This window comes from Oryctolagus cuniculus, chromosome 14 (assembly GCF_964237555.1).
Source record: "Oryctolagus cuniculus chromosome 14, mOryCun1.1, whole genome shotgun sequence".
NCBI lineage: Eukaryota > Metazoa > Chordata > Mammalia > Lagomorpha > Leporidae > Oryctolagus > Oryctolagus cuniculus.
Genome location: NC_091445.1, coordinates 77,609,796 through 77,633,620, shown reverse-complemented (window position 1 = coordinate 77,633,620; position 23,825 = coordinate 77,609,796). Strand labels below are relative to the sequence as shown.

At 41.8% G+C, this 23,825-nt stretch overlaps 1 protein-coding gene across 8 annotated transcripts in view; it reads left to right on the top strand.

The window, feature by feature from the left end:
- The window catches only part of MIER3 (MIER family member 3), a 33,751-nt gene that overhangs the window by 1,408 nt on the left and 8,518 nt on the right, over positions 1-23,825 (top strand). For 3 of the 8 annotated variants that reach the window (XM_070056722.1, XM_070056715.1, XM_070056721.1), the window contains exons 2-10: positions 588-612; positions 3,195-3,340; positions 11,873-12,007; positions 13,115-13,235; positions 14,468-14,553; positions 14,737-14,809; positions 17,638-17,789; positions 20,474-20,555; positions 22,595-22,689. In XM_070056722.1, coding sequence (XP_069912823.1) covers positions 3,242-3,340; positions 11,873-12,007; positions 13,115-13,235; positions 14,468-14,553; positions 14,737-14,809; positions 17,638-17,789; positions 20,474-20,555; positions 22,595-22,689 — 843 coding nt within the window. In that variant the 5' untranslated portion in view covers positions 588-612; positions 3,195-3,241. Of the gene's footprint in view, positions 1-587; positions 613-3,179; positions 3,341-11,872; positions 12,008-13,114; positions 13,236-14,467; positions 14,554-14,736; positions 14,810-17,637; positions 17,790-20,473; positions 20,556-22,594; positions 22,690-23,825 lie in introns of all 8 variants that reach the window. The other 5 variants (XM_070056720.1, XM_070056719.1, XM_070056718.1 and 2 more) reach the window with 3 other exon arrangements.

Below are 23,825 nucleotides of genomic sequence, written 5' to 3'. Positions count from 1 at the left end.
TGGGGTCGGGGGGCTGCGTCTCTGGACTTGAACGAGGGGCGGGGGTTGGGGGGGGCCCTCACTTTGGTTTGGGGGTCGAGTGTCCGGTTCGAGCCGGCCTACGTTCCCGGAAAGAGAATGGCCTCGGAGTTGGGGCTCCCGGGCCCCGAGGGGCGGTCGAGGTGCATCGAGGGCGAGTCCCTTCCTGGAAAAGGGTATTTTGGTTGCTACGAGTTGTCGGGGGCGGCGGCGAGCCGGGTGGGATGTGGGGAGACTGATGCTGCGAGTCTGCGAGTCGTCTGGGTTTTGCTTCTGCTCTTTGTAACTTGCTGAGCTCCAAGAAGCGGCTTAGGAGTTGCGTGTTGGAGACCGGGCTGCGTCCCGGGTCTGCGAGCGTGTACGCTGGGGACTGGGGGAGGAAGGCGAGGCAGCCAAGAGGGGGCCCGAAAGGGGCCTGGAGCGAGCGGAGCCGAGCTGCGTCTTGCACTTTTGGCAGCGGCGGCGGCGGCGGCGGCGGAGCGCTCGCCCCGCCTCCCCTGCGCCCTGTTGCCTGCGCTGCCTCTTGCCTGGCCGCGCGATCTAACCTCACGTTTTCTTCTCTCTCCTAGGCTTCTTTCGGAAGTTCGAGCCCAGGTTTGTCCTGTTTTCTTACTTCTTGGGTGACTCCCAGAGGGTAACGGGGGCTCCGAGCTCCGTTGTTAAAAGATCTCCCTCCCTTCCTTCCCCCAAGATGATCCCTTTTTTCGTCATTGGTTTCTAAGAGCTTCGGTGTGCATTTGGTTATTAGGTTGCTTCCTTTTTGCCCCTTGCAGGCTGGAAATAATCCTGCTAAAGAGCTGCTGGCCTACAAGAGTACTTTTAAGTTGTGTGTCTTAAATTTTCACTTGGTTTTTTTCCTCCAAGCCTGAAACAGCTAATCCCAAATCGACTTTCCAACAACTTCAGCAGTTTGGTTTAGATTTCCAAGGGGCTGCTTAGATTCCTTGTTGGCTGTAACTCCCCGTGTCATTATTGTCATTTTCATAATTAAGAAATGCATTTACATTGTGTTAAAGTTGAGAGGTAGGTAAAGCTACCTTAGAGAAGGAATCTCGAACTTGCAGTGGTGGCATGGAAAAGTGGTGATAGAGGATGTTTGAGCGGAGACAGCGGCAGGTCGGTTAGTGCAGGTTTCTTCACCTCCCTGAGTTCAGGAACCCCTGGCAGGATTTGAAGAAGGCATGCACTGTGCACATAGGTAGAGTTACGCAGTGTGGGGCTTGTGGAACCCCTGGGGTCAGTGCAGGGAAAGGAGCTTTCTTCGCAGGTTAAAATGCAGAAATGGCTTTGTTTCTATGTCTCATCCCCTGTTAGCTCCCCTCTTGGCTGGCTGTTTCCCCTCTCTTAGTCTCCAGAAAAAGCTCTGTACTAGTCCAGCTCCTGTATTTTACAGTTGAAGAGACGGTTAATTACTGAGAGCCACCTAGCTGGTAGCTGGACTTGGGTGAGTTCTCACGTCTGTCTGCACTGCAGCGTGTTGCCTAGGAATGTAATGCTCTCTCCTTGCCACGTGACTTTTTGTATTTCATCAACTTTCAGGATCTCCTCATTTCAGGCATTATATAATAAATCAACACCAAGTTGAAGTTTGTGGCTATTTCAAAAATAGCTAAGTCCTCACATTTAAAAATTATTTTTCAAAGTTTTTCTAATTTTGAGACACATGTCTTTGTTTTACACAACTTCAGGAAAAGAATATGTACATGTTGTCACACATCTGGATGATGATAAAATTTTTCCATTTCTCAGCAGTGTCTGCTTTGAAGAAGTTGCCATATAAATGAAAAAAATCAGCCGTGTTTTTGATGTCTAAACACACTTTTAACCAGTTTCTAATCAGCCAGTTTTAAAAGAAAAGTTCAGCACTGAAGGGACTCCCGGGGTCATTTCCGCCAACCCTGTGTGTTTTATACGTGGGTAACCGGAGCTAGACTCAGAAAGTGTGAATGACTGCTTAGGTCTCAGTAGACCAAGGACAGGAGCAGCCCCTCAGACCCTTCTCTTTCAGCCTTGATGCTTTGGCATCCCAGGGGGGTTTCCAGGACTTCCTCAAAAAAGAAAATTTATGAGGGTGGATGTTCTGTTTTTCTGTTTTCTCCATAATGAAAGCTTTGGCTTGGTTCAGTGTTTTGGTAATGATCGCACACTGTCCTCGAAAGCTTAAAATTTTAAAAATATTAAATCGTTTGACTAAAAACAGGTCAAAGTTTTTATGCTGAATATGCTTCCATTGACTTCCTTCCTCCACCCCAGAGTCTGGTACTTCTTTGCTTTCCTGCTCGGGGAGGCACTGGTCTAATTGACTTAGAGACTAATAGAACAAGTGAAGAAAACCCCGGTTTTCATAAAATCACTTTAATTCTCAGGATTCTAGATTTTACTCATTTCTTCCCTGGCTTTTTGGTGTATCCAGTTGTCTTTGAATTTGCTACTCAAAAGTATTACAGTCTTCTAAACAAGTGTGAATTAACTAATATAGCTTGCAATGGGCTGTGTCTTCCAAAACCGTTAGATAAGATTTTCTATATTGCCCTCACCTAAACTTAATCATTATAAAGTAATCCGTTTTAATGCTGGGGAATTTGAAATACTGCTACAGATATGTAAAGTGATGATGTGTTTTAAAAACTGAATTTCTGCTTCACAGAAGTGTGTATTTGTTCTGTAAACCAGACTTCTGGTTTTTTGTATCTTTACTTGAGGGTTAGAGTAAGGGTAAGATTTATGTTCTCTCCTGGAGTATCTGCCTTAGTGTGTAGCAGATCTTGTCAAGTCCTCTGTTCATGGGATTTTAACCCTTCCGCTGTTTTGCTGTTGCTTTTAGACAAATGTATTAAACTCAATGATAAGCAAGTTTGACTGCTTTTCTACAAGAACATTTATTTAATAAGACCATGCTATTTAAATCACTTTGCTGGTGTTAATGAGTTGTTTTCACATGGACTGGATCCCTTGTAAAAGTGTTTGTAAATTACTCTGCCTTGTTCTTTTGCTGATTTAGATATCTTTTCAGAACCACACTGTCTTGCTTTATAACCTGTAAAGTGTATAGTAAATCCGTTTAATGAAACCTGCACATAAACATGAAAAGGGACTGGCAGAAGAACACAAATTTGTCTTTTCTTTTGTAAATAGCCTCATGAATGTGTAGAATGACTCAGTCTGTTTCATTCCAGTTGGGTCTTTGTCTTCTGAGGATCATGATTTTGACCCCACTGCTGAGATGTTGGTCCATGACTATGATGATGAAAGAACTCTGGAAGAAGAGGAAATGATGGATGAGGGTAAAAACTTCAGTTCTGAAATTGAAGACTTAGAAAAGGTAAAAGGTTTACTTTGGTGTTTTAACACAAGCTTGTGGTAAAGGTTTCGAAATTCTGTTGTAAATTATGTTGCAGTAAAAATAGCACTAGCATCTTTTTTTGTCTAACTTTTGTAAAATGTCACTGGTTTTCTTACTGTTTTAAGGAGGAACTAAGTGCATGTATGTTTAACCTAGTGTTTCAGCTTTTACTGGCACAGTGAAGAAAGGCTATCTAGTATTCCACAGGTGAGAAAATTGGGATGGACAAAGCTTAGTTCTATCCCTTGTTTCCTCCTATCCTGCTGAGGATCAAACTTGAGTTTAACTAAGTACTGGAGTAGATACAGTGGGAAGTCTTTTCCTTCAAAAAACTTACAATCCAGTAGAACACTGTTAAGAAAATCAAAAAAGTTTTAGCTGTATTTTTTTTAAGGACTTATTTATTTATTTGAAAGACAGAGTTACAGAGAAGCAGAGAGAGAGAGAGAGAGAGCGCTTCCATCTGCTGCTTCACTCCCCAAATATCTGCAATGGCCAGAGCTGGGCCAATCTGAAGCCAGGAGCAAGGAGCCAGGAGCTTCTTGTGGGTCTCCCAGAGGATGCAGGGGCCCAGGGACTTGGGCCATCTTCTACTACTTTCCCTTAGCTGTATTTTCAAATGTAAATTAGTTGCATCACACCTGTACCTTCCAATTATTTTTTAAAAAGTTGGCAGGAGTGAGTGTAGTTTATAACCTTTTAAGCCCAGAGTCAATATAAATTCAAATAACTTTACTTTATACATGCATTTATATCAGGTCTGTAGAGACCTTCATAGGGGCCACCTTGAAAAGTTGTAGGATTATACGTATCTATAAATTCACCTTATTTAGACATTTCTAATCAGCCCAGAATAACAAAGCTTTCAAGAATACGTTGACTGATACTAATCCTTTGAGTTCTCATACCTCTCTATATTGAAGAAAGCAAAACACATTCTTACATATCTCTCATACTGTCTCTGTGAGGCAGAGGTAGGGTATTACTGTGTTTCTTCCTTCGTGTTAACATACAGGGGAACAGAAGGCAGACTTATTCTAGAAGATCTCAAATTTTCTGAACACATTTATTCATTCAACCTATTAATCCAACATTGTTGCAGTTAGATTTATTTTCTTTTTAAAAAATAGTTTCTATAAAACCAAATGGATTTGAGATAATAAAGCTGAAATTATAATGGAATACTCAAGTGGTAGAAGGAAAGTCTTTTGCTCATAGTAACTTTTAGGAGTGGTTATAAAAGGCTAACTGTTTATGAGAAAACACGCCCCCAGATTTTGAGATTTGCCTTGATTGTATTCAGGCAATTCCTTCCTAACTGAAAATAACTGAGAATTTCAGTCTGGCTAACATTATCTCCAACATTAGGAACTGGTAGGTCCTGGGACTGCAAAAGTGAGCAATCAGACAATGTCCTCAGACTCCAGGAGTTCACAGTCCAGTGTGGAGTGAAAGTGGGCACCAAGATTTTTAACCTGCAGTTCTGAGAACCGTGAAAGATAAGCAGTGAGAGGTACGGGGAAAGAGGTGTGTATATTTAGTAAAAGGTGGACGTTCAGAGCAAGCTTCTTCGCATCGACAGTGCTGCTCCCTGCAGGCCTGGGTCAGGACACTGCTGTGAGCGTGGGGCAGTAGTCCCAGGAGGTCTCTGAGTGTGCCTTCCTTGGTCCCTTGTTTGTCACTAAAGGTAGGGAGACAGCAGTCTGATCATAATGTGATAAAAGAAAACACTTGATGGAAATGTGTAAGACTGCATTTTCTTTTTAAAGATTTATTTATTTGGAATGAAGAGTTACAGAGGACAGAGAGATCTTCTGTCTACTGGGTCATTCCCCAGTGCCTGCAAGGCCAGGAGCTGTCAGTTTCTAGACCTGGTGGAGCAGCCAGGACCCTACCTGGTGCCGGATGGGGTGCTGGCGTTGTGCTGTGCCACAGTGCAGGCCCCCTTTGTTTTACTGTGTTAACTAAGTTACTGCTTGAGTGTGGATAATCTGGTAGAAAATTTGTGATCTGGTAAAAGTATTTTTTCAGATTTTAGGTTTTGTTCTTTCAGATACTATATTAATAGCTACTTTGATCTATATATAGTTAGTTTTTCAAAGGAAACTGGAAGATGTAGAGAAGTATCAATAGCCAAGAGTTGGTAAGTTAGGTATTCACAGAAATCTCTAATCTCTGTATCTGTGATTTTCATTTTGCTTAGTAAATGCTAGCAGTGCAGTCTTGATTTTTGAATTTTTGCACTGGATTTAGACATTTTGGAAAAGTTGTAGGCCTTTGAATACATCTTCTCTGTCCATACGTGGACAGTTTTGTTTGTTGGCATTTTATCACACTTTTGGCAATTGGAAAGAAAAATAGAAATGACCCTTAAACAAATTCTGGAAGACCCAAGAGCTGTGTCTCCATTCAGAAGGCTAACCCCTCTCACATTGAGTAATGGACCAGAGGAGCTGTTTCTGCTAGTGACCGACTGCCCACTTCTGATCTGTGGTTCTTATCTGTAGTAAAGCGTAACTGTGGCGATGTGGTCTCTAGTCTTCTTGCTCTTTAATGAAAGATGAAAATGAATTGAAGAAATAGTAGAAAGAGACACATACATAACGAGTAAGCTCCGTTAAATTTTTAGAATATATTTCAAGTTATGTTTTGATTATTTTTTTGTAGTTTAAAATTATGTATTCTCTTAATCTTTTATTACCGGAACAATGATTTAGGTATTGGTACATGTTAACAGTCTTTGGGGTATGATGCTAATGTTCACCTATAAAAATTTTAAGTTTTATGCTCATAGTTAACTACATTTGACTGTCAATGGTAAATATAGCCTGTATTTCATATTAGTGTTTGGAAACTCTAGTATAACATGTGATAAGAAAAATAAGATGAAAGATACAAAATCAGGTGCTTATCCTAGCTCTTGGTGAGTACAGATGATGTATTCAGATTTTTGTTATTAGACATATCCATAGGAAGTTTATGTCACATCTTTATATGCTTTAATTTATTCATATTACTTTTTTTTATTTAAGATTGATTTGTTTATTTAAGAGGCAGTGTTACAGAGAGAGGCAGAGACAGAGAGATCTTCTATCTGCTGGTTCACTCCCTAAATGGCCTCAGTGGCTAAAGATGGGCCAGGAGCTTCTTCTGGGTCTCTCACGTAGGTGCAGAGGCCCAAGCACTTGTGCCATCTTCTGCTGCTTGTGTTGTGTTGTTTTTTTTTTTTTTTTTTTTTTAGCAGAGAGCTGGATCGGAAATGGAACAGCTAGGGCTTGAACCAGTGCCCCTATGGGATGCTGGCACTGCAGGTGGGAAGCTTAACCTGCTATGCCATGGTGCCAACCCTTTATTACTCCTTTTTGAGGGCTTATTTTAATTTAATAATTTTATGTTTAGATTTACAGCTTCTTTAAGAGTTCTTCTTTTTTATTTCTATATTTCCCAGTTTATTATAAATATTGAAATTTCCAAAAAAATTCAGAAAAGCATAAATAAATGAGAAAATATTTTTTCTTTTTGAAAGCGTTTTTTAAAAAAAATCGTATTTTTTTTGTATCCTCCACTGTAAGGTGTCACACAGGTGTTACATTAGTTATAAAATTGATTATGTACAAATGTATGCATTCCCATTTGACCCATTCAGATGAGTACTGGCATTGCTTCCTTGGCACAGAGGCCTTGTTGATTGTGAGGTGTGCCATTCATTCAGACAGCATAGGTGGGGGCAAGGGAAATTTGTATTCTGATAGTGGACTATATCCCTGTGGTACTGGTGTGCATCATAGGCTCGAGGATGTGACGGTGTTTTCCTTTGTGCACATGAAGAAATGGTGGTGCAAGAGGTTAGGTGATTTGCCCGAGGTCATGGTTAGCAGTTAGTGGGTCCCCTGCCTCCAAATCTTGTACTGTAACTGCTGTGAACCCTTTGACTTATAAAGCAATACAGTTGCGAGTGTAACTAGACTGTGTCCCTTAAAAGTTAAAATAGGTTCAGCAAAACACCAAAGGAAAAAAACAAGAGAAAAATTCTCGTACCTGGGATAAAGTGCTGGATCAAACTTCTGAGCTGATGTAGCCTTCCATAGATCCTCGGAGATTTTGAGATTTACTAATTCAGTTCTGAACATGGTTTTTACGCTTCAAAGGACTAAATGCTTTATTAATATGCTTTAGTAGAAAGCTCGTTTGTCAGGTGCTTCAGACAGTGGATTCACCTTTCCCAGTTTTGCTTCAAAAACTTTGCTACAGCTAATTTTTGTTTTCACACCAGCCCCCTCCAGAGAGCCTTTGTAGTGTCATCCTTTGAATTTATTAGCGCGGGTTCCACTCAGATGGTCAAGCTTGGGTCTTTGTAGAGCAGTTAGGGGTTTTCATCAGAGACCGCCTGGAAGCGCCTATCTCTCTTCGTATGCAGACTGAACTTCTGTATCCTTCTGTTATTTCACAGAAGTATGCTGTGTCCCAGGTCAGGCCCTGGGTCCCATCCTTCCTGCCCTTGGTTTGTTCTCTCTCTCTTCTATTATTTTAACGTAGACTCCTCCTCACACATTTCTCACGCTTTGAGGAAATTCTCTCTTGACCCTGTATTGCTCCCCGTCATCCTCCTCTTGCAGCCAAGTTTCCGAGACCTCTATGTACTTTCTTCCCTTCCATTTGGTCCTTGGCTCGGCTCCTTCCACTGCTCTGCGAGGTCACCAGGAGTTCCTGATGGCCAGACGTAAAGAATTCTCTTTTTTTTTTCTCACTTGATTTTTCTCTAGTATTTGACCCAAATGAACATCCCTGGTTTTTCCATATTTGTGTCTTCTTGAGCTTGTGTAATTCTGCTTTCCCCTACTCCTTTTTTTTTTTTTAAAGATTTATTTATTTATTTTGAAAGTGTTACAGAGGGAGAGGATGACAGAGAGAGAGAGGGAGAGGATGGGGAGGGGTGAGGGAGAGGGAGAGGTCGATCTTCCATCCTTTGGTTCACTCCCCAGATGGCCACAATGGCCAGGGTTGGGCCAAGGCAAAGCCTGGAGCTTTGTGGATGTGAGGGGCCCAAACACTTGGGCCATTTCCGCTGCTTTTCCCAGGCCATTAGCAGGGAACTGCATCAGAAATAGAGTAGATGGCGGGCTGGTACTGTGGCACAGTGGGTTAATGTCCTGGCCTGAAGCACCAGCATCCCATATGGGCCCCAGTTCTAGTCCCGGCTGCTCCTTTTCCAATCTGGCTCTCTGCTATGGCCTGGGAAAGCAGTAGAAGATGGCCCAAGTGCTTGGGCCCCTGCACCTGCATGGGAGACGGGGAGGAAGCTCCTGGCCCCTGGCTTCAGATCAGCTCAGCTCCGGCCGTTGCAGCCATCTGGGGAGTGAACCATCAACCTCTCTCTCTCTGCCTCTCCTCTGTGTAACTCTGATTTTCAAATAAATAAGTAAATCTTTAAAACAAACAAACAAACAAAAAAAAAACAGAGTAGCTAGAACATGAACTGGTGCCCATATGGGATGCCAGCACTGCAGGCAGTGACTTTACCTGCTGTACCACAGTGCCAGCCCTCACTTTCCCCTTATTCAACTCTGCTGTTTCCCTCTGTGTCTTACTTACATCCTCTTTTTTGCTTATCCATATTTTAACTGGTGTTTTCAAGGTTTTAGCTTTTGTTTTCTCACTGTTGCCCACTGCTTCAGCTTAAACTCATCGTTGCCGTCTCACCCTCGAGTTGATTGTCTGGTGTTTCTGTCTCATAGTGATGCTACAACTCTCCAACTTCTCAGACCAGAAACCTGGCATCCATTTAGACTCCTGTGTCACTTTCATTCCCTCTACCAAGTAAGTCAAGAACCAGATTCCCCTAGATTTCATTCAGATATTCCCTTTCTTAGTGCAGGCTGTAGTTCTGCTTCCCCTGGAACATAATGTCCAAAATGCAAAGCACATTTGAGATTTTTAGATTTTTTAGATATACCCCATTGCTGGTAGGGTCGCAGTATACCTGAAAGTTCCTCTGATACTTCATTGATCCCCTCTTTTCTCTCTGTACTCTCTGTGGATGAGCTCATCAACTCGGGTGGCTTTAAATACCATCTAACTAATGAATGCCAGATTTATATCTTTAGCCCAGCCTGATTCTTGGAGCTCCAGGCTCCTGGCCAACTTGACTTTTCTACTTGGATGTTTCTTAGTCCTGTCAAACTTAACTGTGTCCTCTGCAGAACTCCTGACTGTTTTACTTTAAAAACCTCTTCTTCCTTTAGTCTTTTCTGTCTCAGTGAAAATGACTGCTCTAGGCCGTTGCTCAAATAGCTACCTGGGAGCTGCTCTTCTGTCTCTCTCGTTCCCACCTCGGAATATGGCTACTCTAGGCAGTGTTCTCCATGTTTGTATCACTGCCTAACCCAGCAAGAAGCTGTTGAAGCCATCTCCCTGCTTCCCCGTGTCTCTCCATGCCCTCCACCCACTTTGTCTTTGTGAAGCTACCCAGTATTTTTAGAAGGAGTAATGACATGTCATTTGTACTCCTCAGTGGCCTCCCCTTGCCCTGGCCATGCAGCTCTTTGTGCTCTGGTCCTGTCTTTGTTTCTGTTCTCCTCTCAAGTGAAGTGCGCTCACTCTGCCGACCAAGCTTTGGTCACAGCGTAGTGGGAAGCCTCCAGGAGGCCTCGTGTGTTACTTCCCGTGCCTGGACCTGGCTGCCTCAGCTGCAGACCATTCGCTGTCTCTCCCTTGTTGCCACATCAGACTGGTCCTCCAGTGGGCCTCGGCTCGTTTCCTTTGCGCTCGTCATTGGCAGTTCTGTATTTGTGTGCTGTCGGGACTGCCTCGCCCCCTGCCAGTCTGTAAGCTCCCAAGGGCAGTGCCTGTGTTGTAGAGCAGCCAGCATGGCGGCCTCCTGGTGCATGACGTTGCTTTTGAGGGTGGACCACGTGTTGCTGGGACGCAGCTCTCATCTGTCAAAGCCTCTTCCTCTTTCAAGAGGTTGCTCAGCCTTCGTCTTCTGTGTGTGCCTCAGTAGCCTGAACCATTATTCCTGGGCGTAGATCTTCTCTTCTCCGTGTTCTAAATGTATAGTGCCAGTTCCGAATCTGGGTGTCACAGCCTCCACACTGTGTTAGAATTGTTAACTAATCAGTTTCTCCACTAAGACTGAATTCCTTGAGAGCAGGGGTTTTTGTGTAAATTCCACTTTTAAATTCATAGCCAGTAGCACTCAGCAGAGTAACTAGAGCCCAGTGGGTCGAGGTGGTCCTTCAGTGCATGATGAGGGAGGGTTGCGTCTCCCCAGCTCAAAGAGGGAGTATGAAATGGAATGGTTTGGGGCTAATGTTGTGACTTAGTTAAACCATGGCCTACAATGCCAGCATCCCATATGGGCACTGGTTTGAGTCCCGGCTGCTCCACTTCCAATCCAGTTCCTGGCTAATGGCCTGGGAAAGCAGAGGAAGATGGCCCAGATCCTTGGGTCCCTGCACCCACATGGGAGATCTGGGCAGAGTTCCAGGCTCCTGGTGTTGGCCTGGCCTAGCCCTGGCCACTTTGGGAGTAAATCAGCAGACGGAAGATAATTCCCTCTCTGTCTCTTAGCCTTTCAAGTGAATAAAATGAATCTTTAAAAAAAAATAAAAGAAACAGGTTTTGGGAAACTACTACTGACGGGTGGTTAGCCAGGGCTGCAGTGCGGGCGCCGGTTATATGGTGACCCATCTGAGCCAGAGGGGGTGGGCTGTGGAGTGGCTTGAAGTTTGGCTCTGGTCACCACCAAGGGCTTCTTTGCGTTGGGAGAAAAAGTATTCATGGAGGTTTCCCTGTGGCACGGACGCACAGCTCACTTCGTGTGACTCCGTTCCCAGAGCTGTCTGGCAGCCTAGCCAGAGTAGTTAACGTCGCCCACACCATTCAGCCAGTAAGAGAGCTGAAGGGCTGAGATTTGAACCCAGAACACAGCCTCAGTGTTTTCACCTGTAAGAAGGTGATAATGCAGCCTTCCTCAGGTGATTGTTTAGAAACAAAACTGGTATAAAGTAACGGATATCACGGACTACAAAAAGGAAAATTATGCTTTGGACATTAATATATAAATATTGCCGGTGTTAATAAATGTTCAGCGAAGGCTGCCTCTAGGTATCCTCTGACTGACGTGAAGAATAAACCAGGTAGTCACGTGTTCCTTCGTGGCAAGGAAGCAAACTAATTTTCATGAAGCTTTTGGTTGATTAATTGGAAATGTTTTCAAGGCAAATCTTTATACTAACATGAAAGGTTTAAAAAAATAGTCTGCTCTAAAGAGCAGATATTTGGGGAATTTTTTAAGAAGTGAAAAGATAATAAAAACTAAGATGTTGTTAGTCTTTTGCTAATACACTATTTATAGTTCCAGGTGTTTAATCCTGGTTCTGACAACAGTTCAAAAAGAAAAATTCTAACTTGGTTTTGATGATAGCTGTATGAATTTAAGGACATCTCGATTTATCTGCAGTTCAGTATGTGGTATCTACTGAGTTCTTGTTTCTGCCCTGGCTTGAATAGGAAGGAAATATGCCGCTAGAAGATTTACTGGCATTCTATGGCTACGAACCTGCAATTCCAGCAGTTGCAAACTCCAGTGCAAATAGCTCCCCAAGTGAACTTGCCGATGAATTACCAGATATGACATTGGACAAAGTAAGTACAAGCACCTTAAAGAGAAATTCAAGATCCATTACCACTGGCTGTTTTTATTAGCTTTCCTTCACTGAAAGCATTTTTAAAATCTGGAACGTAAACTTCTTGGTGATCATGGCTGTTATTTGGGTAATTGATTAAGAAATTGTTTTGCTTTGATCATAGTTTCTGAAGAGCAGTGGTAGCTGTGTGCTGTGTTGCATGCTGAGTTCCCCGCCCCACAGCTTTTTCTTCTTTCCTGCATAGACACATTTTATCTAAGCTTAATTTTTGCTTGATTTCTTTTGCTTCTGTAGACAAATGAATGTCTTGCTTACTAAATCCCCGAGACATCTTCAGACCAAGCCAGCTTAGGCGTGGAGTGGTTAAAACCTGCTCTGGTAGTGCCAGCCGCCCAGGCCTTGGTGACTTGTCCTACACAGGCTGCTTGTGGGAGGCACAGTGCTCGCCCAGGGCAGCCCGTGCAGCCGCGGCTCTGTTCTCAGAGCCCTGGGCAGTTCCCTTTTGCCTTTCAGGTCTCAGATGGGGAGAGGGAGTGCAGCTTGGAGCCTCTTCCTGTGAGTTGAGTTGTCGCCTTTTTCAGTCAGATGTGATTGTAGTGTGCCACAGAGCTCAGTGAGCGTGCCCAGTCAGCAGCGTAGGGAGTCCTGTGGGAGTCCTGCCGTGTGCTTCCTAGGGAGTTCATTCAGACAGGCGAGCTGGTCGTTATGTGGACTTTTTAAATGGTCAGAAGAGGAGAATTTGGAGACTTTTGTTTTGTTTTACTTATTAATGGCAGGTAGTACATGTGTCAACTACATAGAAGTCAGATTATGTTTCTTATAAATTCACTAGAAATTAGCCTGCAACTTCACAGTCAGCTTTTCATATACTCTATAATTAGGCAAGTTGTTATAAGGGTATAATAGCACTTCAGCTATTACTATTTATCATATATTATTAAATATTACATGTAATTTAAAAATAAAATGCTATTGAATTTACTTGTCTCGAAACTAGAGGGGTTTCCACTAGCTCTTAGTTGTATTTGGGTGGTAAGAAGCTCTTTGTCTTCAATGATGGTGTATAATCACCTCTAACTCTAGCACCACTTTGCTGTTCTTCCAGGAAGAAATAGCAAAGGATCTCTTGTCAGGCGATGATGAGGAAACTCAGTCTTCTGCAGATGATCTGATGCCGTCTGTGACTTCCCACGAAACTTCGGATTTCTTCCCCAGGCCTTTACGATGTAAGAAACCCAATCATTGCTAACTAATGTTAGCATTGATAGTATAGTTTGAGTAGTTTTATTTTATGTAGTGGTTTGTGTCAGAACATTCTAAATGCTTTATATAGTTGAGATAAAATGCTACTGTAATCCAAGCAAAATCATAACCTTTTTATTGGGATAGAGGTGTACTAATATGCCATGAAAATTGAAATGTTTTCTTAGTTTTGCAAGGCTCTGTGTTTTCTTTCCCAAGACACACATGTTGCTTTAGTAACCAGTCTTATTCATGAAATTTTATAGAATTTTTTTTTTGGGTTTCTGTTAAAAGGCCTTTGTTCTCCTGATTTGAAAATGTATCAGGGCTCACAAATTTTAGTGATTATTTAACTTTTTTTCCCCTTTTAGTTCTTGGTGTTACTCCTTGGTGTTTATTGGTAGTGTTAAAAAAGTTTTGGACTGAGTAGTTTCTTATACACAGTCTCGTTTATTTTGGGGGGTATGTTTATGGAAGAACCGTCAGCAAGCTCACATACACATGCCTAGGTATGTGAGCAAGCACAATTTGACGAGTGTGGTCTGCAACTCTGTGTGTGTGTCTCCTTCTGGATCAGTGTCATCACAGTGCCATTGCCTTACTTTGTTTCTAAGGTGACCACGATAGTTGACTTTACTTCCTAAACTATCCTACCAGCACACCATAATAATTGCAATTATAAAGATACTACGTGTTTTATTAGGCTTTACACTGTCTCATTTTTAAAAAATATTTATTATTTATTTATTTGAAAGGCAGAGTTGCAGAGGTGGGGGGGAGTCAGAGAGTTCTTCCATCTGCTGGTTCACTCCCCAGATGGCTGCAATGGCTGATGCTGGGCCCATCCGAAGCCAGGAGTCAGGAGTTTCCTCTGAGTCTCCCACATGGGTGCAGGAGTAAAAATACTTGGGCCATCTTTCACCACTTTCCCAGGTGCATTAGCAGGGAGCTGGATCAGAAGTGGAGCAGCCGGGACATGAACTGGCGCCTATGTGGGATGCAGGCTCTGTGGGCAGCAGCTTAACCCACTGTGCCACAGTGCCAGCCCCTACACTGTCTCATTTTGACTAGGGTTAATTGTGAGAATAGTACAGAAAGAAACTTTAGTATATTTATATTGATTTCATTTATTTAACTAATTTTTGTAAAATACTACAGGCATTCTCTCAGGTGCTGAAAAAATAGGCAATAAAAACCTTTTAAATCTTCTTTTAAGCTAATACTACATATGATGGCGATAAGGAATCAGAGGTTGAAGATGTTGAAACAGACAGTGGTAACTCACCTGAAGATTTGAGGAAGGTAAGTTTAGGATAGTAGACCATTTGGACTAAAGTGATTTTAAAAATGTTTCTGAAATGATTACTGATAATTTTCTTATGGCAAGATACACTTTGTTTTGAGTTATAGTAACTGATTAATGGTTTGGGAATTTTTTAAAATATTTTTTATAATCTGTTTTTTTACTTCTCAATTTCCCTGTAGGAAATAATGATTGGTTTACAATATCAAGCAGAGATTCCCCCTTATCTTGGAGAGTATGATGGTAATGAGAAAGGTAAGGACAGCTTTGGATTTTGATGTTTGGTAGGCCAGGTTACTACCACTTAATACATTTATTTAAATACCTGATTATTTAAGCAACCTTGGCAATATGAAGATAATTTGGGGCCAGAGAAGCTTCCTGAGTCAGGATATTTAAGTCTGATTTTAGGAAAAATGTTGCCACATTAACCAAGAGACTCAGAGTCGTCCTGCCCTCTGTGCCAGGCACACACACGGTACTTCCTAGCCAGAATGTTCAGTGCTGGTTAGAACAGTGGAGGGCTTCCCAGGTTCAGCACATGGCCCACACCCACGTGGGAGCAGTAGTTTCATTTGCTGATACAGTGAGAATGTTAAGGAAGATATCCTGTGGGAAAAACACTCTTGAGGAAAAGGACTAGAAGGAATTTTCTGGCGCCGGCCCTCCAAGAGCCGGAGGTAGAATATAAAGGTTCTGATATGATACTTTTTCCAAGGACACCCCTACTTACCTGTGATCAGTTTTCCCTCACAGCTTTTGGTAGGCTCCAGGTGTAGGTGGTTCTGAAAGTCTGGAGAGGTAAGGTTGTAGGAAATAAAAATGCAGGTATATTTTCCCAGCTGAACTCAGGAATCAAGTAGGTTTGGAATAGTTCCATAGGCATTTGGCCTTGTCCCTAATTGGTTTGTCTCTGTGAAGTAACAATGGCAAAAGCAGCATAAGCCACTCAAAATTCCCGCCTCCTCCACCCCAGCTCCCATTTAAAGGAAGGAGGAGTGGTTGAGACCTTGCCTGGGACACCTGTATCTCATCCTAGGGCACCGTCGTCTGAGTCCTGGCTCTACTCCTGGTTTCAGCTGCCTATAATGTGCACCCTGGGAGGCAGCAGGGGATGGCTTAGGGAACTGGGTTCCTGTCACTCACATGGAAGATGCAGATGGCGTTTCCAGCTCCCAGCTTCAGTCTGGCCCAGTCCCGTTGTTATAGGCATCTGGGGAGTGAACCAGTGAATAGGAGATGTCTGTCTCTCTCTGCCTCTCAAATAAATAAATTAAAAATTGTAAAAACAGTAGTGAGGCCTAACTGCCGTGGGGTCATTAACCTTAGCACCACTAGCAACACCATGCTTCTGAACTGCTTCCAAAGTGCGGGAGGACAGTTGTCCAGAGGAAGCAGACAACAGCTAATGGCCTTCGGATGCCACACACACCTTCAAGGTCTAGTATTTGCTTGATTGCCACAGGTCCGTGGGTCAAACATGACAGCGGTAATCACTCTGAACAATTCTGGAGGGAGGGTATACCTTTCCTATCTTTGAGGGAATAAACCCAAACTATTTTTACCTATTTCTGTTGTAACCAAAGAGCAAAGAAACTGGTTCCAGAAACTACTCTGAATTCAAAGTCAGTCTTACTGCTTCACAGGCACACTTAATTTTTAACTTTCCTGTTAAGTGGGAATGATACTGTCTACCTCATATACTTGTGAACATAAGCCATTTATCATGGTCCTTAGTACTTAATGAGCTCTCAATAAATTGTTAGTTATAGTTAATATAATCCATTTATTTATTTTTCTAATATTTATTTTTATTAATTTGAAAGGCAGAGTTACAGAGAGGCAGAGGCAGAAAGAGGGAAGTCTTCCATCTGCTGGTTCACTCCACACATGGCCTAAGTGGTTGGGTCTGAGCCAGAAGGAAGCTGGAAGCCAGGAGCCAGTAGCTTCATCTGGGTTGTACAGGTCCAAGCACTTGGGCCATCCTCCACTGCTTTCTCAGGTGCATTAGCAGGGAGCTGGATTGGAAGTGGAGAAACCTGGACTCAAATGGCAGCCATGTGGGGATGCCAGTGTCACATGTGGCAGCTTCACCTGGAACACCACAGCCCTGGCCCTATGTTTAGTATTTATTATGTACTTGAGAAGTGTGTTGCACGTGAAATACTGAGATAAATACTTGTGGCATCTGGACTGCTTTATGGTGTAAATAAAAGCTGTAAAGTGTAGAATGCATTAGTAAATATAAACTTTGCTTATTATAATAATGTTTCATTCATTCTAAGTCTCAGTAAGATTGTGAAAAGTTTAGTTCTGTTACTTATTTCCCTTTCTTTCCAGAAACCTCCCAAGAGAGGTTCACTTGATCTGCTTCCTGCCTTAAATAAAAAAATTCTCCTTTTGGGAAGACATCAATAAAGGGAAAATAGGACTTTCTTAGGTATTTCATTATTACCAGATAGTTTAGCTTTTATTTGTTTGCAGTTTTTAACCTGCAGACAGTTTACAGAGCAATGTAGGGAATTTAAGAGAAAATACCAGTGAAGTCATACACTTTTTTTTTTTTACCTGTTTATTATAAGAGCGTACACACACACACACACACACACACACTCTTCTGTATGTGGGATTTTACATTAGACTTTGCTGGGCATGGAAGCCTTCTGATTTCTCAATAAATCCAACCACTAAAAAAGTTCCTCTGGCTGCTGAAACCCCTGGCCCATATGACCTTTTTTTTTTTTTTTTTTTAAGATTTATTTATTTATGTGAAAGTCAGAATGAGAGAGAGAGAGAGAATTGGAAGTTAGCAGCCGGAACTTGAACTGACACCCATATGGGATACAGGCACTGCAGGCGGCGGCTTCACCCACTATGCCACAGTGCCGGCCCTGAGCCCATATTACTGTAAAAAACATTTTTTTGTTTTAAAGCTAGTGAAGGCTCCACTTGATAGACAATTAAATTAGTGGTGTACTCAGTTGTCCCAGTGGATAGCATCCTATTAAGGAAGAAGAACAGTTAATGTCCATTTTTCAGTGTGTTCAGTCTGTTTAATATGCTGATGGGATTTTCTTTATCAGTGTATGAAAATGAAGACCAGTTACTTTGGCGTCCAGATGTGGTTTTGGAGAGTAAAGTAAAGGAGTACCTTGTTGAGACCTCATTAAGGACTGGAAATGAAAAAGTAATGGATAAGATGGCTGCAGGAACACACACAAGGGACAATGAACAGGTATGCTTACTTCAACTTCTGTTGAAACAGCAGCTAACCTAAAGTATCTTCTCGATTTCCTGTGTTTAATTCAAGTATTTCTCACATGTAAGTTGGATAATTCCTTTTTGGATTCAGTTTTTGAATTTGCAAAATACAAGTACTGGTTTTTAAAGAAAGCATAATCCTGAGACCTCAAGGTGAACAACTTTGCATAGTTTTGTCTTTTCTGGTCTTTTTTCTACATATATACACAAGTTTTCCTTTAGATACCATTTTATATCCTTTTCATCACTTAATATTTTCCTTTGCGATTGAAAATTCTCTAATGGTCTCATTCTTGACGACTGTATGTTCCATCCTTTCCTTATAATATCGCTTATTTAAACATTGTCTCTGTGGCTGGAATTTTAGATTTCATGCTACAGGTATTTGAATTATTCCTTATTTAGGAAGTGATTAAAAGGTAACATGTGTTAAGATACTGGGTGTTTGATTTAGGAGCATTTGTCAAGCATGTAACGTACCTGTAGCTGCGGAGTACTCTTTGGTTCGTGTAAGGTGCTGGGGTTGTGAGTGTCGCCTATTAAGGGTTTTTGAATGTCCCTAGTTTTGCCTCTTTGACGTCATTTTACCCCTTTCCATATCTTCTATGTCCCCAACCTCTGTAGTCACGACTAGTGAGTACCCATAAGTAGGTAGACTCAAACTTTAATTCCAAGTCACATAGAATAACAAAGAAGTCATAATAGCTTATCTTTTTTTTTTTTTTTTTTGTCTTTTGACAGATAGAGTTAGACAGTAATAGAGATAGAGAGGTCTTCCTTCCGTTGGTTCACCCCCCAAATGGCTGCTACAGCTGGCGCTCCGTGCCATTCTGAAGCCAGAAGCCAGGTGCTTCCTCCTGGTCTCCCACACGGGTGTAGGGCCCAAGCACTTGAGCCATTCTCCACTGCCTTCCTGGGCCACAGCAGAGAGCTGGACAGGAAGAGGAGCAACTGGGACAGAACTGGCGCCCCAACCAGGACTAGAACCCAGAGTACCGGCGCCGCAGGCAGAGGATTATTAGCCTAGTGAGCCGCGCCGCCAGCCATAATAGCTTATCTTAAAAGTAGTTTTGTCAGCTACCAAAAAGAAATCCTGTTGGATTTTTGTATTGAGAATGTATGTGTATGTGAGATTTAATGGCATTATAGGTGGAATTTCTGTTATATTTATAGTTGTATATTATTGATGTTGAGAAATACCAGTTATTATAAAATTTATTTTATCTTAAGTTACCGAAACTTTATTTCATTTTTTAGTTTCTCAGGTTTTCTAGTTTTAAAAAATTTATCAATATTTTAATTGAAAAATTATAATTTCATTTATGGAGTAGTTTTCTAGCTTAAGGTCATTATTAAATTGTAGTTTTGTTTCTTCCTTGCCTTTAATATTGCTCTTATTACTGCTACATAGCTTAACCCCTTAGCCATAACTCTCAAAGACATTTGGTAATAATAATAACTTTGAGCCTGCTTTTGATAGAAATAACACATCTAAGTTTTTACATTAAGAATAATACTGGTCCTTGGTTTAATATAGGCTGTTTACATTGTAGCAAGGCAGTATGCATCTACTTAAAACTATTACAGTTTTTGTTCTTTTAAATTTAGGAAGGAATATTGATTAATCAGGTGCTTTTTTTAGCAGCTGTTGAGATGGCTGTTTCTGATGTAATCTATTATATACTAAAATTGTTTCTAAAGTTTTCCTCAAAACTTTCATGGGAAGTTTGATAATCATTACTAAACTTTCAGTAGAATTCTGTCTGCCTCTATTCATTATATTCATAGTTCCAAACAGATTGAAAAGGAAGAAATTATAATTTAAGAAACGATACCTTTCATAGTAGAATTAACTGAGGCCGTAATAAAGCCCCAGTCACTGAAGTGCCCATTCTTTTCCAGGCCTGATGATATTCCCTTTCATCAGAACTAAACGACGCAGGAAATGACATCAGCAGACAGACGATAATTCTAATTTCTCCCAATTGGAATTGAAAATGGGGGAATTTCCCTGTTCAGAAAGGCCTAACAATTTAAAAAAATGAAAAAATAAAGTCAGGAATGATACTGCTGGAGCCGCTGTGGTGGTGCAGCAGGTTAAACCACATTTTGTGTGCTGGTTCGAGTCCTGGCTGCTCTACTTCCAATCCAGTTCCTTACTGATGTGCCTGGGAAGGTAGCAGAAGATGGCTCAAGTACTTGGGTCCCTGTCATCCACATGAGAGACCAGGCTAGAGTTCCAGGTTCCTGGCTTTGGCTTGGCCCAGCCAAGCCCCAGCTGTTGTGGCCATCTGGGGAGTGAACCACCAGATGTAAGATCTCTCTGACTCCCTCTGTCCCCCTCTCTCTCCCTCTCCCTCCCTCTCCTTCTCTCTGTAACTCTCCCTTTCAAATAAATAGATCTTAAAAAAATGTGGTATTAATAGATGGCTTCTGAGAGGCAGAATGAAGATGAGCAGGCTCACGGATTAGCAGTCCGTCCGCGGGATGCCGTGTAGACTGACTCCCCGGGCGCACTTGCCCTAAGGTGGCCTGAAAGCAGCAGGCATTTCAGCCAGTACCTGTCAGGACTCTCACTAGGTACTTGTGGTTTTAAAATGCTGCTGGATGTGAACTTTGGTAATTTTTACTGAGTAGTTTTCCCTCTCGATCTCCTAGGCTTTATATGAACTTCTCAAGTGTAACCATAATATAAAAGAAGCGATTGAAAGGTACTGCTGCAATGGAAAGGCATCTCAAGGTAAGGAACACGGGTTCAAGAGAGGGAAGTAATGGGATGGTCATTGGGGATCAGAATAAGCTAAGTATCAAAAAGGACAGAGTAAACCTATAACACTTTTATAAGATCTGCGTTCATCTTCATAGCAAGTAATTTTTTCCTTTCCTTGCCCTCTCTTTTTAGATGTACCAGAGACTGTCCAAATGCAAATTAGTTAGCCCTATGTCACCTCCACTTTCTTGAAGAAATAGTTACAAAACAAAGCAGAGCCCAGGGATGACAGTGTATCCAAAGTAATTTAAAAAGAATGATTTTGCCGGCGCCGCGGCTCACTAGGCTAATCCTCCGCCTTGCGGCGCTAGCACACCAGGTTCTAGTCCCGGTCGGGGTGCCGGATCCTGTCCCACTTGCCCCCCTCTTCCAGGCCAGCTCTCTGCTGTGGCCCGGGAGTGCAGTGGAGGATGGCCCAAGTGCTTGGGCCCTGCACCCCATGGGAGACCAGGAGAAGTACCTGGCTCCTGCCATTGGATCAGCGTGGTGCACCGGCCGCGGCAGCCATTGGAGGGTGAACCAACGGCAAAGGAAGACCTTTCTGTCTCTCTCTCTCACTGTCCACTCTGCCTGTCAAAAGAAAAAAAAAAAAAAAGAATGATTTTATGACTTCATTGGAAAAAAAGTTATTTTTTCTTTTTCTTTTTTTTCAACCAGACAGGAAATGAAAAGGAGATTAAAGAGTAAAAAAAGAAATATGTATAGTATATTCCATTAAATTTATTGCAAATGATATATTTTTAGTAATCATATAATAACATTTTTACAATGCTTAGATTTTGTTTTATCTATACCTGGAAAATGATTAACTTATTTCAATGTTTTTGTCATTTTTGTTTTGTTTTCATTAACACTACAGAGTGAAAATAATAGTAATACATAAATGGTTTAGAAAAATATAAAACTATAAATAGTACATTTAAAGTTACAGGCTGAAATAGTCTATTGAGATGTTTTCCCTTATAGAAACTGATTCTTTGAAAAATTGTTTCAAGCTCTCAAAACTAAAAAACTAACTTCTTTAGTTGAACCTATTCATACCTTTATTTTAAATTTTAAAAAAAGATTTACTTATTTATTTGAAAGGCAGAGTTAACAGAGAGAAAGAAGGAGAGAGAGAGAAAGAGGTTTTCATCTGCTGATTCACTCCCCAAATGGCCATAATAGCCAGAGCTGGGCCAGGCCAAAGCTAGAAGCCAGGAGCTTCTTCTGGGTGCAGGGGCCCAAGCACTTGGGCCATCTTCTGCTATTTCCCAGACCTATTAGCAGGCAGCTGGATTGGAAGTGGAGCAGCTGGGCGCCCATGTGGGATGCCCTGCAGGAGGAGGCTTAACCCACTGTGCCACAGCACCAGACCCCAGCAGACTACTCTAAATGGCTTTGGGAACCTGGATCCCAGTATCATGGAGTGAGATTCTTTAGAGATAAAGGGGAATAATAAATTGATTCTTAAGTCTATGCTGTTATTCTCGGAAGACCTTCCAGGTCACTGCCCCAAGCAAATTTTGAATTCCTCAACATTAACATCTGGGAAGTTTAATGGGGTTTAGTATTTTGAGAGCATGGACTGTCTCTTTTATGTTCCCAGATGTGTTTTTAACTTTAAATAAATGTGCATTGATTATATTTTACTTATGATCTCTAATTAAAGAACTTATGGATTTGAGGTAAGATCAAAATAAGGCATTTTTTCCCATAAATAAAACAGCCCTCCCCCAGCTAGAAGTAGTGTGTACTCATTGTTAAGAACACAGGCAAGATTTGTGGGGGAAATGGTAAATTCTTATTCCTAAATACAGAAGAAAAACGTTTATATTTTTGTATTCTAGATTTTTTGATAAGATTTATAATATGGATACTTCAGCACACTGAAATTTCCCATATACAGAATGTATATGTGTGTGTGCACGCAGTGTGTTTTGTGTTTTACAAAAAGGACAACATACTGAAAATCAGTGGTTCATGTAAGAGTTTTGATGCCAGTAAATGTTGTTTTAAATGTTTTTTAGAAGGAATGACTGCATGGACGGAGGAAGAATGCCGAAGCTTTGAACATGCACTCATGCTTTTTGGAAAAGATTTTCATCTTATACAGAAGAACAAGGTAAATCAGACAGATTAAGACAGAGAATTGCCTACTAGTTACCATGAATATAAGCAACTAATTTATAATTGATTTGAGTAGGAAAAAAAGCAAAACCTTGTTAATGTTCTTCAACCATTAGCCTTCCTAATATCACTCTAAACACGACTGGAATTGTTCACAAATGCCACACAGCCTGCTCGAGGGATGGCTGATAGTATACTCATGTATCATTTGACATAGTTATCCACGGAAATTGTGTTTACTGTATTTTTCAGGAAGTCATACACTTCTACATTTTTTTCTTAATTTATTTCTTTGAAAGGCAGAGTTACAGAGCAAGAGGACAAAACAGAGAGAGAGGAAGAGAAAGACTGATCTTCTCCCAGCTCGTTCACTCCCCAAATGGCCGCAGCGGCCAGGACTGGACCAGGCCAAAGCTTGGCGCCAGGAGCTTTCCTCTGCTGCTTTCTCAGGTCATTAGCAGGGAGCTAGATCAGAAGTGGAGCAGCCAGGACTCAAACTCGGTGTCCATATGGGATGCCAGTGTCACAGGTGGCGGCTTTGCCTGCTATACCAGCCCCTGCATTTTTCTTGATTCTCCTGTCTTTCCAAGCTATTCAGATAGTTGTGGCCTCGAAAATGTTTTCCTGCAGCTGTGAGATCTATAATTGCTGCAAGAAAAATGTGCCTGGGAAAGCAGGGCCCCTGCACCCACATGGGAGACCCAGAGGAAGCTCCTGGCTTCAGACTGGCTCAGCTCTGGGCGTCACAGCCATTTGGGTAGTGAACCAGCAGGTGGAGGATATCTTTCTCTCTCTCTCTCTCTCTCTCTCTCTCTCTCTCTCTCTCTAACTTTGCCTTTCAAATATATGACTCTAAAAAAAAAAAAAAAGCCTAAACACACTCTAAGCATATGATTTAGCAACATTGTTTCTTATTGTTTACCCAAATGATTGCCAAAGCTTGACCAATCTGTATTTGAGGTGAATGGATAAACTGACATGTCCAGCCAATGGACTGTTACTCAGCACAAAAAGAGATCTTCCAGGCTGTTACTAAGTGATAGAGTGCAATCAGCAAAGTCCCATATAAATCCAACAGTGTGACGATCTGGAAGGCAAATCTACAGAGACTTTAAAATGATCATTGCTGCC